The sequence below is a fragment of the Nelumbo lutea genome, chromosome 8, assembly GCF_056320005.1.
Source record: "Nelumbo lutea isolate HS-2025 chromosome 8, American lotus-T2T, whole genome shotgun sequence".
Lineage (NCBI taxonomy): Eukaryota > Viridiplantae > Streptophyta > Magnoliopsida > Proteales > Nelumbonaceae > Nelumbo > Nelumbo lutea.
This window is the reverse complement of record NC_142691.1, coordinates 54723702-54743209: the sequence shown is the minus strand read 5'-3', so window position 1 is coordinate 54743209 and position 19508 is coordinate 54723702. Positions and strand designations below refer to the sequence as shown.

General features: G+C 36.0%; 1 protein-coding gene across 1 annotated transcript; it reads left to right on the top strand.

Annotated features, from left to right (window-relative positions):
- The first annotated feature begins 16434 nt into the window (after positions 1 to 16434).
- LOC148844241 (Tetratricopeptide repeat (TPR)-like superfamily protein) lies at positions 16435 to 19296 on the top strand. Its single transcript, XM_088956586.1, has one exon. The coding sequence runs from the start codon at positions 16605 to 16607 to the stop codon at positions 19125 to 19127; it is 2523 nt and encodes an 840-aa protein (XP_088812712.1). The 5' UTR covers positions 16435 to 16604; the 3' UTR covers positions 19128 to 19296.
- Positions 19297 to 19508: the final 212 nt, after the last annotated feature.

The window sequence follows — 19508 nt, the reverse complement described above, 5'->3', positions numbered from 1 at the left end:
AAAAAGGATTGAAAAGGAAGCTGTGCTCACGTACCATTCTACTGATTCTTGCGAAGGATAGAGTTCTTGGGGATGAACACTGTTGATTCTGCTCCATCCTGCACTGCGCCATCTTCAGTGGGAGCAGTCTTTGGATCCTTCATTGGGCGGGAACACCTTTGTTGGGGGATATTACTTCTCCGTGTCAGGTATAATTCTCTCATATTCCTTTTGGTTCAGATCTGGTTCAGTTTAAGGTTCAAGAATTATCCTTGAAAATATGATTTTCTAAATAGGGAATGTGATTCCCAGTTGAAGGGAGAGATTTTTTTTTTTGTTGAAATTCGCCCCTTATTCCGCAATCTTTGGGCGTCCATGGGATGGATCTCTCATCCCTTCAGTCAGGGCACACTTAAATGGGAAATATCAAGAGAAGCTTCTAGCCTCCACCGCAATAGATGCCAACAATGGAATGTTCCACATCGCATTTTCCATCGTCCCCACAAAGTGTCTTATGGATTGCACTTGGTTTATGGGACATCTTAAAGCAACATTAAATGATGATAGAGATGTGATTGTTCCGGATAGGGGCAATAGCTTGGTGGATGCAGTCCAATGGATTTTTCGACCAAATCTACATGCCTTCTATTGTCAACACCTCATGGAGAATCTAAAATCGTACATGACACGGCTTTGTTTATCGAAGGAGTTGCGTTATGCAATAAAGTCTATATTGTTCAAACTGAAGTATGCAAGATCTATCGACAGGTGTAAGGCACTAATGGGGAGGCTTTTTATATTGAATGAACACATTGGCAACTGGGTAAGGTCCACTGATCCTGAGCACTAGGCAAACTCCAAGTTCCCAAGAATGCGGTACAACCAAATGTTGTCCAACATTGCAAAGGCGTTCAATGGACGGGTGTTAAACATTCATGTCTTGCCTATAAAAAACATGCTGAACACATTTTGGTTGAAATTGGTGGAACTCCTTTGGACGAGACATTGCGAATCCTAGGATTGCACAACACTGGTAGGGAAAAGGATCGAAGAGAAGTTGCATGTGTTCACAATAGCATTCAGTCCAAGTTGTCTGTGCATATATGTTCATGAGTTTGAGGTCACAAAGGGGGTAAGGCAATATACCGTCCAGTTGGACCAACAAATGTGCCAGTGAAAGGAGTGGCAAATGAGTGGCCTCTCATGTGCACATGCATGCACTGCCATATCGTACACGGGGTGGAATGTGTATGAATTTGTTGACCCGTACTACACGATTGAAAAATAGAGGGTCATATACTCTCTATCGATACACCCTATGTCATCCAATGAGTTGCATCCAATAGCCATGTCATCGGCCGTGAGTGTAGACATCGATATTTCATCATTTTCTACATTACGCTCACCAAAGACAAAACGACCACCTGGCCAACCCTAGACCAAACGAATTGAGTCCCAGCCTATTTAGAAAATGGAGGTTCATTGTGGATGGTGTGGTAACATTGGACATTACAGGAGCACGTGCAAGCCACCCATTGAGTAGGGGTGTCGTCCCTATCGCACACCAAACTCACCCAACCTTCCCTTTGCTTTATGTTTAGTACCTATTTGGAAATTTTAATGTTAGTAGTTGTATTCTCCCTATCTGGAAATGTTAATGTTACTACGTGTATCCTCCCTATCTAGAAGTTTTTAGATTTTAATGACAGAAATTGTGTACTTTTGATACTTGCTGGTACGTCCAGGGGACCTCCCACCTCCCCCACCCCGTGGAGGTGGTTCCACTGTCCAACTACACTCCCCCTACTACCACTCACCTAATGAGCATCCCGACACCTTCCGATCACCCATCGGCCCAATGGCTCGGGACAATGGTGGGAAACGGTGGTTTTGCAAAAGACTGTTTCCCACCATCAGCCTTCTCCGTTGCCCAGGGCATCTCCACTTCATCTAGGTATTTATAAGGGACCTCCCCCCACCCCGTGGAGGTGGTTCCGCCGCCCGACTACCTCTGCGCCCCCACTTTGGGACCGCTTTTGCGAATTGGCCAAATCGCTCAAAGGTTGATCTAGTGGATGCGGAGGGGTGGGATTGCCACCAAACCCACTCCCCCTACTGCCACTCACCCACTGAGCATTTCGACACCTTCCGATCGCCATCGGCCTGATGGCCTGGGCCGACGGTGGTTTTGCAAAAGCACCATTTCCCATTGGCACGGGGCGTCTCCGCCTATCTAGGTACTTATAGGGGACCTCCCCCCACCCCATGGAGGCGGTTTTGCCACCCGGGTACCCCCACACCCCCCTGGGACCGTTTATGGGAATTGGCCGAATCGCTTAGAGGCCGATCACTTCTAATTGTTACTTTACATTGCTTTGTGATGCTACATTTTGATCAAAATTTTAATCACAAGGTTTCAAGGCAATATCTATAAAAAATTGTTTTTTGCATTACTTTACGCCTTTCATTAATTTACGTAGTTAGAGCTGACTGATCATTAGCTCTCTACAAAATTTTCATTTGTTAATATATGCTCAGAGTTGTAAGGTGAGAGAAAGGAAAAATAAAATGGTTTCCAATCATCCTCGTAAGATCTTCAATTTATGGGTATGGTTCCAAATGAGTTGAGCCCCTATCTGCCACCTAATAACATCGATATTTCCCTACAGTAAACATGCTACATGTTAGTATTAACATGAGACATATAGGCATGTGCTAGCAAATGAAATTCACATATACTCACAAAATCAAAGTCAAAATCTAAACCTCGGGCGGTGCAATCCATGTACTTCATAACAAACACTCCACACTCTCTACCACTACAAAAAAGATACACTTATTGACTCAATAACTACCTAACAAGTACCCCTACACCTAAGCATTAGATCATACAACACATACCCAATCTGTTGGGGGGTTGACTCTATGAATTGAAACAACCAATCGATGATCCCGGGATCAAATGATGACAGTTTTTCTCTCAAAGTTGTTTGCTGCCTGATATTAGACTCATCTTATACCCAATTAGTAATGTAAAAATCAACTCATGATACATAACATGGATCTTGCATACGCGTCGTGGAGGCTACTGTTTAAGGAACTATAGGCTTCGATTTTGTAGTCCACCATATTCACCACTAGTAGCTACCAGTGTGAGTCATCAGATAAAGGTATTAAAACATTATTGCACGTCAATATTTCATAGGGCTTCAACCATTGATAGAGAACATCGTTGTGGGCATTTGATGAATACAACTACATTACAAACAATAGCATTGGGATTATATCACAAAATGCATCACAAGCATATGGATTTCAGACACTCTACAGTCAACAACCCATACCGATGTCATCAAAGACACATATGTTCATGGTGTTGGTGTTTCTTGCCTTTAGCAAAAACTCATATGCATCAATGACCTACACAACTACACACATCAAATTGATCACATTGACAATTAGCCTTGTATGACATGCAACACTCCCCTAAACCAAAATAATACCTCATCGTACACCCATGCTTTTACCATTAATCAACCTCGTTACACAATAAAAAAATAACGATACAAATAAATTCTAGTTTAGGCAAATCATTTAAATAGACACAATCTACTAACCAATCATGTGCACTTGCCCTTTCTTGTGATTCTTCAAGAGCCATTCACAACTTCAAGGTCCTCCTTTGGGACCAAGTCCTTCATCTTAAAAGAATTCCACAATGATCATGCATCCACCAACTCCAACAAATATTCCATGAATAAACTAATAAGAAAGCCGAATCAAACCAAAACAACCCTACAAATAACCCCAAGACAACACCAACAATTATCATTTCACCTTCGCCTTCACTTCTCTTTTGGACCCTACAGCAATAGCAAACTCTTTTGCTACTTGCCCTTACCCGAGGTTTGTAAGTTTCGGCAATAGAGGGCGAGCCATTAAGAATTTCACAGGATGGGACTGCAATGCTAGTCCTTTCAGGAGATTGCTCTAACCCCATGGTGCCGCATGAAACTCTAGTAGGAAAGTCTGCACCATAACCATTTGCCAAACCTTCATGCCCCTCACTAAATGGTGCTACATCATGGTCCAACCCACTATTTTCATCATTCTACGAAGCCTATTTACTTCATCAGGAAGCTCCATGTTCTGCTTTCTTGTCAAGTTATACCCTTTGGCCTCCGTACATAGAATTTGATATTCCATGGATTCCACGCAAGATTTGCAAAATTCTTGAAAAATCAAGTTAGAAGCAATTTAACAAATCTCAACATTAGTAGTAAGTCAACTTGTATATAACTCAAAACATGTATGATACACTAATCATACCTTTTGCCCAAGCCGACGCCACCCGTGACCAGCATTCTCTCCATCATAAAAAGGTTCCCCACCCACACCATGGCCCCCTCAGTCCACAAACTACATATCAAAACAAAGGTTAATAACTAACATGTACTTAGATCACATAAAGGACTCCACTATAAAGAAAAATAAAATAAAACTTACATAGCTCTCCGACCGAACATCCACTAAGGCCATCTCCTTGCTAGTAGGGTTCAAACCCTCAATAGCCTATAATAAGTTTATAAATCCATATGAGATCTTCAGTTTCCACTAGAACTAAAAAAAAAATACAAACACCACAAGTAGAGGAGCAGAAGTGAGAACCGTTTCCGCCTTGGATTTCTTCAACAAATCGACCCTCTTCAACTTCCACTGACACCCCATATTCCCCCACTTAAAACAACGAAGATTGGAATCAGGAACTGAAGGACTGAATAATGTTGTGTGCTCATAAAGCCATGCCTACAAAAAAGAAATCAACCAATAAACGATCATCAATTGAATGATAATAAATAAAAAAATTGAATGTCATCCACACTAACCATCAACACTGCACTGCATCCAAATAGACAACCGCTATACGAGGATGAGCCTTTGTTCTATCCAACACCACAACCAAAAACAAACTGATCAAAACCACTAACCAAGAATTGATGTACACATTTACCCAGGCATAATCACCGATACGCTGTAAATCGTCAACGTATCTGGCCCAGAAGGAACTCACCCTCGAATTGCCTTGAGGAAACAACACAAAACCGAACAAGAACAGAATAATCAACTTTACCATCTCCTCAACGTACTCCTCACCATCTAATCGTACAATCTTCTTTAGCCTACGCCACACAAGATCCAGCTCTATAGAGGCAAAGTGATTTTGATCAAATCCAAAAGATATTTGTAACAATCCACTACCAACAATGCCTTCTGATAGGGAAATTGTACTACCTAACATGCCAAGACCCGTTATCTGGGCAACACCAGCCTCGCTGAATTGCACAGTCCTTCCACAAACTATAAAACACTGCCTAGTCGAGTCCCACAATTTAACTAAATAATTTAATAGGGACGTCTCTACAATGACCTGTGGCAAATCTAGAAGTGTCAAAGGGAGTCTCTTGGAGCCTTCTCTTGTGCTCCACACTTAGAGACAAACTCTGCAACATCTCCCTAGAATGTTTCGAGGAGCACCTAGTCCCAACTTTGTCACCTGACATTTTTTTGTCGGGAATTTAACAACCTATTGTTAGCACAAGTAAAAAATATATATATAGTACCATTTAAATTTCATATATAAAGAATGACAAAACTCAATTAGCACTAGGGGTGATCATTTCAGCTCGGCCCAAAAATTTTGGGCTTCGGCCTAGGTTTTGTGTTCATGCCCGACCCGGGCCCAGGCCCACATTAGGCCCGAAAATTTTCAAGCCAGGTTTGGGCTAAGCCCGACCCACATATATTTAAACTTACATTTTGTGTATATTGTATACATATGTATACATGTTATTTTACATTATATTATATATTTTATATATAAATATTATAACATCACATGCATACTTTATATATTATATTAATGTATAAAATAAGTTTATATGCATTTTATGCCACTTAATATATAGATATGTAATGTTTTATATGAGTGACATTGGCCCGGAATTAGGCTCGGCCCGGCCCGAACCTGTATAGATTTGGGCTAAGGCTTATGTTTCAGGTCCAGAACCATGGGTCAGTCCGGACCTAGGCCTAAGTTATAGCCCTTATCATAAGTGCAAAGCCCAGTCTGGGCCCGGCCTATCCCGGCCCATGATCACCCCAAATTAACACTCAACAAAACCAAGAAATCAACTCCCAACAACAAACCAAGAAATCATCAAAACCAAAAAAAACAAACTACGCAAAATGCAGACACAACTAGATTCTTTCTGCACTCAAAGAACTGGAAAACACATTGTAGCTCTGATGATGAGAGATGAAGCTCCAAAGCTCTGGTGATTAACGGTAAAGAAAAATGGGAAAAATGTTGTAGCTCCGGTAATGAGAGATGAATCTCCGGTGATTAAAGACTCTGAGAAACAGAGATTAATGACAATGAGAAATGGAGAAGAGAGTGAATGATATAGTTTTGAAATGAGGAAGAAGAGGATGGAAAGATATTATAACTTTTGGCTTTGAGAAACAAAGAAGAGGATGAAACTACTATGTTCGGTTCAAATGAAGAAGAAGACTAAAACTGTTGCATTTGATTCAAATGAGGAAGAAGACTAAAAGTTACCGTTGGTAGCTTCGAGGAAGAAGAAGACGCTGCTAGTTCAATTCAAATGAGAAGACGATGGAAGATGTTTACCTTTGAGGAAGAAGAATATGCTGCTAGTTCGGTTCGAATGAGGAATAGGTGAGCAAGAAGACGACGAAGATGCTGCTGCTTTCGGTTTGAATGAGGAAGAAGATTACCGTTGGGATTAGGGGTAGACGATGAAAGATATTTAGCTTCGAGGAAGAAAAAGGCGCTATTGGTTCAATTCGAATGAGGAATGGGGTGACCAAGAAGACAACTGAGACACTGCTGCTGCATTCAGTTCAAATGAGGAAGAAGATTACCATTGGGATGACAGTTTAATGGGATCAAAACTTTAACTTATCTAAAGTGGCAAGGGGGAGCCAAAATAAATTTTACATTTATTAGGTGGGGGTGGCATTGATTTTGATTTCCGTACGTCCTGAATTGAGTAATTTTGTAAAACAAACAAGAGATGTGGTTGTTTAGGCCATGTTTGGTGCCTCATTCTTTATTTCTTGTTCATTTTACGCAAGAATGAATAACTTAGAGCAATGTTTTCAAATCGCCGCTGACCCAGACGGTCGGACTGTTCAGGCAACCGGTTCCGTTTTATCCTCAACTGTAAAACAAACAAGAGATGTGGTCATTGACCCAGGCAGTCGAACCGTCGACCCGCTCAACAATTTTTTATCGTTTTTTGTTTTTTATAATTTTTTATTTTTTTTTAAATTTTGTTGTTAGAATGGGCCGTCCATTCAAACCAGGCAGTCAGACCGTCAACCCAAAAACCGGTGGCCAAAACGGTTCCATTTTCGTGTCATTTTTTAAAATGTTGACTTAGAGTATTTGGTTACAAAATTCTTGCCATGGGTCACATTCTTGTTAGAATGAAAAATCAGCCCCATAGCACAAAAATTGAGTAGCCTCCAACATGAAAAATAATCACGCCCCATCATGCTCATTTTCATTCTTCGAGGAAATTCTCCTTACCAAACTGCTACCATAGATGTTTACTTTTGCAAAAGCACTTTTACGAAAGCATGTTTACAGAAGTACTTTTACGAAAGCATTTTTATAAAAGTACTTTTACATGAAAGCACTTTATAAAAGTACTTTTACATAAAATCACTTTATAAAGGTAAATTTATAAAATGTACTTTTATGAAAGTAAAGTATTTTCACGAAAGCACTTTTACAAAAGTACTTTTACGAAAGCACTTTTATAAAAGTAGTTTTAGTAAAGTACTTTTATGAAAGAATTTTAATAAAAAATCTTTTACGAAAGTACTTTTATGAAATCACTTTTATAAAACACTTTTTTGAAAACACTTTTGCTAAAGTACTTTATATATTTAGTTATTAACAATATTTATAATAACTATTATATATTTATATAATTAGATAATTATATATAACAATATTTAGGAAATGGATTGTGGGTTGCTCTCACGTGGGAATCTACTCTCATCTTGCACGGAGAGAGCACCCCTTTCCTATATATATTGAGAAGGTGAACTATTTGGAGTATAAATAAATTAATTTGTAAAAAGGAATTTAAAATTGATAAGATAAATCTATCAAAATGTCCTTGCCACCAATAACTAGTGAATAATAATGTATAATTACATATTTATATATGTTGATTAAATATTTACAACATGTTACTACACATTCAATAATTCCTATATTCCCTTTTCATCACTTTTCATTGTGGGTAACCTCTATTCTAGTTATTTAGATTCAGAAAATATTTGACATTAAAATACAAATTAACCAACAAAAATAAAAGGTTTGTAGGGTTTTTTACGACATTAGCGCAAACTGGCCAATGTAGATATATATTTTGTTGGCTTGGTGTTATGAACATCTATCCTTTGTAATGGAAGTTGGTAGAAACAAAAACTATTCAAGAGAAGAGGCCACATACCTTAGAAGGAGCTCCAAGATGCTTATCCCAATCTCTATGAGGAACTTGACTCCGGCTACTGCTATTTCCTTCATAACCCATATGAGTACTTTGTTATTTGTTGGTTGGTGGCAGCAATCCCTTACAAGATTCATCTAGAACAGTAGTTACACTACTGTCCTGTTCCATAATTTTTTCCTTATGATAGACTGCTAATGGAATAAAACATATTTTTTTGGGGTCATATTGATTAGAGACTTCTGCTCCTTCTTTGAGAACTATGTACCTGCAACTCATGCACCAGCTATGGCTGCAGTGAGGCTTGGTGGTTTCTCCAAAGATGATTTAGAGCCAGTGTAGCTACTCCAACAGCACCGGCGTCACCCTCCTTGTTCAGTCTGGGATTCAGCCATAAGACATACCGAAATCCGGAACGCCAACGGTGGAGGGAGCCTCTATCTCAAAGCGGATGTCTAGGTTGGCGGCGGTCGAAGATTGAAATGAGAGATCGAGGTTTTTTATCTTCTTGGTGGACCTCCATTCGTTCTGCTTTGGAGGGATTACGAGCTTTGCTGATTTTAGGTTCACCAATCTGACACATAATGACATGCGAAGGAAGAGTCCACACTCAAGAGCAAAAGCAGAAAATAAGGGACACACCCGAGCCCAACTGAAAATCTCGCAAATGCTCCTACAGAAAACATAACAATGGAGAGAGAGAGAAAAAATTCACAAAAAATGGAAGCACAGAAGTTGTGGGGAAGAAGTTACCTTATTGCAACTCGAAGAAAGCTCTTGCTTTTGTTGTCTACGGTTCTTATTCGAGAAGAAGGAGATACGTGAGGGCATTATTACCCATCTTTAAAACCCCATAATCACCTGGAGTATAAGATATGAAAAAATCATTTCTCGATGTAAAATGAAAACAGGCACCACTGTCAACAACCCAACTTGTCTCATCACAAGCAATATTAATCAAATTCTCATCACAAACAATCACAAGATCACCTATAGTGGTGGTGGCAACACGATCATCATTGTCATTATCTTTATTTTGTTGTTTACCTTTGTTACTTTATTGTAATTCTTCAGTTGAAAACAAAATCTTTTGATATGTCCCTTTTTACCACAATAGTTGCATTCAAGGTTTTTGTACATAGACCTTGATTTGCTTCTAGCCTTACTTTTACCTCTGTTACCTTGTCCTTGATCTCTATCATTGCTTCTCCCCCTGTTTTCAGTAATCAAAACCTCTGATTGAGAAGATGATGCTTGTTGAGTTCGTCATTTGACTTCTTCATTCAAAACAATAGTTTTTACATATTCCAAGGTCACTACACTACCAGGAGCAGAACTGGACAAAGTCACACGCAAATTTTCCCAAGAGTCAGGTAGAGTATTAAGCAACCAAAGTCCCAAAATTTCACCTTCAAATTTTATACCCATGTCGGACAATTGATCAAAGCACCCCTGAAATTCACTTATGTGATCAGAAATAGGAGTACCTTCTTTGTACCTCAAATTCATAGCCTGTTTCAACAGAAATAATTTATTGTTCCCAGATTTAGAGGCATACAAAGTCTCAAGCTTATCCCACAAGGTTCTGGCATACGAATCATTAAAAATATGATTCAAAACATTATCATCTACCCATTGTCGAATAAAGCCACAAACCATCTCATGCTCAAAAGTCCGTTCATCAGATTTATTTTCAGGTTTTTGAGTAGAAAAAACAGGTAAATGTAACTTTTTCACAAATAGTAGATCCTTCATTTTTCCTCTCCACTTGTGGTAATTGGTGCCATTCAAATTAATCATTCTAACATAATTAGGTTCCATCATGCAATCAAACAAATCCACAAACAAATAACTTGGCTTTGATACCACTTTGTTGGGAAGAAACTAAGTTTATTCACAAACTATTTCTCTCCAAAAAATAAAAACTTGTAGATATTCAGCTATCACAATTCCAAACAAGATATTAACAAAAACAATCATAAACCAAGCAAAGAGAGACACACACGATATTTAACGTGGAAAACCCCTCCAATGTGAAGGGTAAAAACCACGAGGCTAAGGAGACCCAACCAAAAATATCCACTAATAACTTGAGGTAACAATTACAGCAACTCAAACACCACAATATGCTCACAAACTTAGAGCAAATACAGATTCTCAAACATACAAACGAGAATACCAAAAGCGGTGAAAATAACAGTTAGAAAAACTCACAAACGCGGCTACTGTTCAGGCCACAACATGGAGACCTTCACTACTCCAAATCAGATCTCCACCGTGGCACTCGAAAGCAAGAACACATGATTACACTGTTTCACGTGTGACTTTGGATCTACTCGCACTTTGCATAAAGGAGAAAAGACCCATTCCGTATTCCGTAATAAGTATATATAGAAATAGATTGCACTTGAAAGTAATATTCAAATAACTATTTATGTTCTGACAATAAAGAGGAATTTGGATTTCATCCTCATGAAAGGATTCTCACAATCCCTTACAATGGTGCATTGCGAATATATCTCCATGAATAAAAACATATTAGTATGGAGATATTCTCAATGCACGGCTAAGGGTTGTATATAATTCATATTTGCACCACAAACAAATAACAACGAGTACATGTAAAAGGTATGAGATAACAAATGAGTAGAATATATGAAAATAATGGTTTTGTTGGACCATATTTGAGTGCAATCAGATATATTTAAGCTTAGTTTGGGAAGAGTACAAATATAAAAATTAAAATTATGTACAATACAAATATAAGAATATACAAGGTTTTACAGTATACATATATTTGTACTCCTTCCATACCAAGCCTTATTTGTAAGGGTATCCTAAGCATTATATTTTCTAGCCAAGGAAATGAGGGTTTATATCATATGGAGGCAAATTTTGATGAATTTATTAAATATCTATGCAAATCTTAGTTTGATTTGATCCTCACAATTCAACTGCTAAATTCAATATGGATATCACAAGTAAATGCATAATTGGGCTGCATGTAGTATATTATACATTTATTTTACTAGCTATGATTCAACTATTTCTGGTCTTAAAGTAACCTAGTTTTGTTCTGTCTCATCTAGACACTTCCCTCTTTGTGCACTCTCTAAGGCCTTGTTTGTTTCATGGGAATATGCTATTTCAATTCCAATTATTTGGTTGGGGGAATGACCATTCCTTGCCCCTCCCTTTGGAATGAAATTCTATTCATGTTGATTCTAATTTTCATTCCTATTACTGTATGAACTAAACAGATTATGGGGATGGACTATTCCGATTCTGATTCTAGAGGATTTTGATTCCGATTATAACTATGAACCAAACAGACCCTAAGGCCTTGTTTGGTTCACGGGAATAGGGGTCTAGAATCCAAATCTAAATAGGCTATTCCGGTTCTGACTATTTGGTTGAGCAGAATCGGAATCTCATTTTCATTCCTATTGGAATGGCATTCCCCCATTTGAGGGAATGGCAATTCCTTGCCCCTCCCTTGGGAATGAAATCCCATTCTAACTGATTCCAATTCCCATTCCTATATGAACCAAACAGACTATAGGAATATACCATTCAAATTCCGATTCTAAAGGATTTCGACTCCAATTTTGGCTGTGAACCAAACATACCCCAAGTCTTTGTTGCCTTGGTAGCAGTTAGGGTTGCAACTTTGGTAGATCTATCCTCCTAAGCTTGACTTATCCAACCCAACTTTGTGCATAGATTGGCCGGGGCAAAAACTTGGGCCTTGTCTAAACTTGGGTTGAGATATTTGGTAGCCCGACCCAATCTGAGTCTGCTTGAACAAATAAATACACAAATGCATTATATTTTTATAAAACCATCTTTTTTAATTATATATACATATATTGTTTTGGGAAGAAATTATATATACATTTAAATATTTAATGTATAAAACACACACACAAGATATATATATATCGTAAAAGTGTACGTGCATTGCACATGGTAATATCAAATGATGACAATGATAATAGTCAGCAACCAAATGACCTTAATGGTTAAACCATTAACCTATTTAACCAAGAAAATGGACTACCATTTCTATCTTTACTAACAATAATTCTTATTTTTCAAACATATTTTTGTTTAATATGAAGAATATATAATATTAATGCATGCTCAAAATTTTCTATAAAATTTATAAAAAATTTATATTTTTTTGTTATTAATTATTATTTAATTTATGAGATAATAAAAACTACTTATTTACCAAGAGGAAATGCAATTCAAATATATTGTTTGAACATTGGTTTTTAATGTTGTGGTCAAATCAATTTTATATATATATATATATACATATCATTTATATATAATATATATGTAATTTATTATTTATTTATAAATATGTTATTTATATTGCATTTTTTAAACTTCTTATATGATGAAAATAGTTGAAAAAATACTTATATTTTGTTTTTCTTTATTTCAACTATTATATTTTTATTTTCCTTTTAATAATTTATTATTATTTTAAAATTAAATCAGATTGTATCAGATTCAGGTTCGAATCAATATTTATGAGATTCGATCAGATCTTTGGATCGAATCAAATTCGAATATACATTGATTCAATTCCAATCTAATCTGTTTGCATCCCTACCAAACCACTTGTCTACAATACCTACCTAATTAGATCATTGAACCATTTGACATGGTTAGTGGGGTCATGTGTTAGACATTAATGCTTTTTATTTTTTATCCTAATTTTTATCCCATTTCTATTACTAATGAAAATAAATCTCATTAATCACACTTTTTTTTAATGATGAATATATAATATTATAGAATGAACACAAAATTATCTACAATTTTTTACATTTTCTAGAATTTTATGTATTTTATTATTTAATAATAACATCATGTGTTGATCTATTTAGCATGGATAGTTGAACCACTAACCCACCACTTGGACGGAAAAACCATTTTTTCCTTTTCAATTGATTTTAAATCATGTATTACATTTTCATCATCAATAAAAGTAAATCTTATTTTTGTACGTGCCAATATCAAATGATGATGATGATAATAATCAATAACCAAAGGACTTTACTGGTTGAATCGTTAACCTATTTAACTAGGAAAATGGACTATGATTAAGACGTTAATTCATTTTTTCTTTATATTTTAACCATTTCTATTTTTACAAATAATAATTCTCATTTTTCAAACATATTTTTGTTTAATATGAAGAATATATAATATTAATGCATGTTCAATTTTTTTTATAAAATTTCTAAATAATTATATATTTTTATTTATTATTATTTCATTTATGAGATAATAACTTATTACCAAGAGGAAATGCAATTCCAATATATTGTTTGAACATTGGTTTTTAATATTGTGCTCAAATTAATTATTTATATATAATATATATGTTATTTATTATTTATTTATAAATATGTTATTATATAGTGCATTTTTGTAAACTTTTTATATGATGGAAATAGTTGAAAAAGTACTTATATTTTTTGTTTTTTATTTCAATTGTTATATTTTTTCTTTTAATAATTTATTACTTGAAAAAAATAAATTGGATCATATCAGACTCGAATATTTGACATCTTGAACGAATTTGGATTCAAATCAATGTTTATGAGATCCGATCGAATCTTAGTATTTGATCAAATTTGAATATACCCTAATTCGAATCTGATATGATATGTTTTTGTCCCTACCAAATCACTTGCCTACGATGACCTAGATAATTAAATTATTGAACCACTTGACATGGTTAGTTAGGTCTTGTGTTAGATATTAATGATCTTTATTTTTTATCCAATTTCTATCATTAATGAAAATAATTCTCATTAGTCACACTTTTTTATATAATGAATATATAATATTTTATTATTTAATAATAACATCGATTTGACATGGATAATTTTACCACTAACTCGCCACTTGGATTGAAAAACCATTTTGCTTTTTTGGTTGATTTTAAATCATATATTCCATTTTCATCATCAATAAAAGTAATTTTTATTTTCACATTTATTTTTGTTTAATATGATGAATATATAACAATAGAATTGCATCAAAATACTTTATACAAAGCTTATATTTTTCTTTGAGTTTATATGTATGTGTGTATGCATGCATGTATGTATGTATGTATGTATGTATGTATGTATATTTAATATTTATTACTTAGTTATGACATCATAGATTGAGCCATCTGACCCGGAATGTTAGATCATTGACCCACCTATTATCTAGATATGGAAATGGTTTCACTTTCAAACTGATTTCAAAATTTGCATTTCATTTATATCATTGATAAAATAATTATTATTTGTCATACTTATTTTTGTTTATATTATTAGTATATAATATTATAAATGTGCCTAAAATTATTTTCATATTTTTTTGTATTATTCTATTTTAAAATTTTTATTTTTAATTATACATCACGGGTTAACCTATTTGACCTGAAAGGTTGAACCACTAACCCACCCTCTAGATAGGAAGATGGTTTAATTTCCCATCGGTTTTAAGTTGTATATTTGATGTTCATCATTAATAAAATTATGTCTATTTTATCATAGTTATTTTTTAATATGACAAATATATAATAGTAGAAATGTGTTCAATTTTTTTTTCAAAATTTATTTTTTTTTATATTTTTTGTATTTCTTATATTTCTAAATTTATATTATTTATTTATTACATCATGAAATTATCTATTTGACCCAAATGGGTGAACTACTTACTCAACACTTAGATGAAAAATATGACTCCATTTATGTGTTTATTTTAAAAATATAAAATTTCATTATATTAATAATTATTGTGTATGGATTTATTAGTGAAATTTAATGATGATAAACAAAAGTGTAAGTGTTGGATTCAATGAGAGAGAATGTGATTTATTTAATGACTTAAATGTGAGACTTAATGAGGAGTAATTGAATGTATTTAATGTCATTCTCTTAATTATATTTTTACCCTTTCAATGGAGATGAACCAAATTTAAGAGGGGTATTTTAGTAAAGAAAAATTCAAGAAGCCATTTCATTCATTCACACTTTTATAAGTAGTATATACACACACACACACACACACACATATATATATTAATAAATGAAATTTGTATATATTTTCAATTAATTTTACTCAATTAGGCTATAAAACCCAAGAGAGATGTATTTATAAATTCTTTCAAACCTAAACCAACTCGATTAATCCTTGCCTAACCCAACTCAGTTGTGTTGGGTCAAGCTCGAGTTGGGCTAGGCCCGAGTCAGAGGTTTGCACTTTGCACCTTTAAGGTTGGGCCCCGAGTTGCAACCTTAGTGGATAGCCAGTAGGTCTTCCATTCCATATTCCACGTGGCCTAAAATTTTTGAAAAGTTTTTGGGGCTCCACGTAGTTGAGAAAGGTGGAATGGTTGTGTATGGGGGTGATCATTTCAGCCTCGCTTGCATAAAGGTCGGCTCGGAAATTCTAGGCTTGGGCCTGGTTTTTGTGTTATGGCCCGACCCATATCAAGCTTGCAAATTTTAGGGCCGGGCTTGGGCTTAATACTTTAAGCCGAGTCCACATATATTTAAACTTATATTTTATGTATAATGTATACATATGTATACATGTTATTTTATATTATATTATATATTTTATATAAAAATATTATAACATGACATGTATAATTTATATTATATGTAAGATTTTATATTATATAATATATAAAATAAGTTTATATGATAATATATAAATTTATAATGTTTTATATATGAATGACATTGATGTGGAATCAGATTCGGCCTGGCCAGGCCCGTATAGACTTGGATTAGGACTTATGTTTTAGGCCTGAAAGCCCGGGCAAAACTGGGCCCAAGCCTAAGATATAACTTTTATCATAAGTGCAAAGCCCGGCACGACCCGGCCCATGATCACCCTTAGTCGTGTACCAGGAAGAACCGGCCGTCCGATGAGCATTTCGCAGTGGAGGCAGGGTTGGCGCCGGTGTTGGTTCACTCTTCTCTGCAAGTCATGGAGGATTGAGAAAGAAGATGTAGAGAGTGATTACTTCAAGAAGAAGGTGGTCTTCTGATGATCTCTGTATCATCCAAGGTACTCCAAAAGCCCACTTCCTTTCGCTTATTGATTTCTTATCTGCTCAACTGCACGAGCAGCTTCACCACTAACTGCACTTCTTCTTCAAAAACCCTGGAGAAGATCTACAACGCATTTCACCAACAAAACCCCAACCTTCTCCATCAAATTTCTGTCTCCGAGTTACAACCCCACCAAGTCGAATACATTCTCCGTCGCCTCCGCTCGGAACCCAGTTCAGCGTTTCGGTTCTTCGAATGGTCCGAGAGATTTTTGGGGTCTCGCCACTCCCTTGGCTGTTTCTGCAGTCTCGCTCATGTATTACTTCGATGGCGGATGTTCGATGCCGCTCGACCGCTTGTCGGTCGAATTGTTACACTGTTTGCGGATTCCGACGTGTTTGTTGCTCTTTCAGTGGGATTTTCTACTTATAATTCGAGCCCTAGCACAGTTTATGGATTCTTAGTTGAATGCTACTGTCGGGCGGGAATGGTCGATCGGTCGGCCGAGATTTTATTTCGAATGTGCAAATCGGGGATTCTGGTGCCGCATTATGTGCGCTTGTCGCTGTTTAGGTCCTTGATTGATTCAGGTAGGTTCGAATTGATTCTGGAAATTCATAGAGAGTTGTTCAATGGCTCAGGAAAACAACCAAGTTGTTGTTTTCCGATATATAATTTTGTCATGGATCAGTTTCTGGAAAAGGGCGATGCAAGAAAGGGCTTAGATTTCCATCAGTTGATGATTGAGAGAGGATTTATGCCTGATATTGTCTCTTGTAATAAGTTTTTAGACTCCCTCTGCAAGGGGAATCTGGTAAGAGATGCTTCGAATTTCCTTTCCATGATTCTATTCAAGGGTCCAAAGCCAAATTTGGTAACATTCAGCACTTTGATTAATGCATACTGTAAGGAGGGTAGACTGGACGAAGCACTTGAACTTTATAATCTAATAATCGAGAAGGATATGTCTCCTGATCTAATTGTCTACAGTATTCTTATTGATGGTTTCAGTAAGATAGGGAGGATAGAGGAGGGGCATGATCTTCTTTCAGTGGCTTTAGGTGCAGGGGTTAAGCCAGATGTGGTAGTTTTCAGTTCAATTATGGATGGGTACATCAGAATTGGAAATTTAGAGAGAGCAACTGAGGTATACATAAGAATGTTGAAGGAAAGTATCACACCTAATTTGGTTACTTACAGCATTCTTATTAATGGGTTGTGTCAGAAGGGTCACATCCTTGCGGCTTCTGGGATATTTTGTCAGATTGTGAAGCATGGTTTTGAACCATCTATTTTAACCTATAGTAGTCTTATAGATGGCTTCTGCAATTATGGGAATTTGAGAGATGGGTTTCATGTGTTTGAATCTATGGTAGAGGAAGGTTGTGTCCCTGATGTTGTTGTTTACAGCATACTTATAAAGGGTCTCATAAAAAAAGGGAGAATGGTTGATGCTCTTAGGTTCTTTTTCAGGGCAGTGGAGAGGGGTTTAGAGCCCAGCCTTGTTACTTTTAACATATTAATTGATGGTTGTTGTAGAACAAAACGGTTAGCAGATGCACTAAAGATGTATACACAGATGGGAAGGGATAAAGTTGCCCCTGATTTAGTTACATACACTATGCTCATCAAGGGTTTTACTGATCAAGGTAGATTAAATGAGGCATTGATCTTGTTCTTTCAAATTGTAAAGAAAGGCTTCTCACCGGATGTTATAATGTACTGTACTCTCATTGATGCACTTTGCAAGCAAAAGAATCTAAAAGCTGGATTAGAGATTTTCAATCTGATGCTCAAAAATGGAGTCATTCCTGATATAAACATCTACAATATTATCATTAGTTGTCTTTTTGAAACTGGCCATGTGGAAGAGGCATCAGAGCTTTTCCATTGGGTTCTAAACTGTGGGACAGAACCAGATATAGTAACATTCAACACAATGATATGTGGCTACTGCCATGTGAAAAGGTTGACTGAGGCAATTTGTCTTTTCGACAAATTGACACATAAAGGGATCCATCCCAACACAGTTACATTTACTATTCTAATTGATGCTTTTTGTAAAGAAGGTCGAATGGATGAAGCAATGTTGGTCTTCTCTGCCATGCTGGAAAAGGGTCTCACACCTAATGTAGTCACATACAGTTGTTTAATGGATGGTTATTTTAAATTTCAAAATGTGCAGACTGCATTGGAACTTCATGAAGAGATGCTTGAGAACAAAATCTCTCCAAATATTGTCAGTTATAGTGTCCTCATTGATGGCTTTTGCAAGAGGGGCCAATTGGATGAAGCATCATTGACTTTCCATTGTGCTCTAGACAGGGGTTTGCTTCCTGATGTTGTGGCATATGGAATTATGATCAGTGGCTACTGCAAAGTTGGACGATTAGTCGAAGCCATGATGCTCTATGACCAGATGGTGGCTAATGGTGTCATGCCTGATGGTTTTATCTTGAGTATCCTTGCAGATTGTCTTCTTAGAGTTGGAGAGAAGAATCTTTACAAACTCAACTAATGCATTTGTAAATGGAATCTCTTAGATAGTTCAGCTGGAGCATTCTTTATACCATAGTGAATTCATTCAAGATACCATTTGTATATGTAATTAGTAAGTCCATTTAAATCAATTGTTGTGAAATTGGTAAAGAGTTATATGAGATAGATGCCATACTTTTGTTCCTTAATCCTGAAATGTGTGGGGACGCTTCTTTGAATGATTTTAGACCCATAAGTTTTACACAACCAGCTTATTTAAGATTGTGGCTAAGTTTTTGTCTATAAGACTAAAGAATGTACTTCACTTTGTCGTATCAAATGATCAAGGATCCTTTGTCAAAGATAGACAGATATTGGACCAAATTTTAATAGCCAATGAATCAGTGCAAGACTTAAGGAG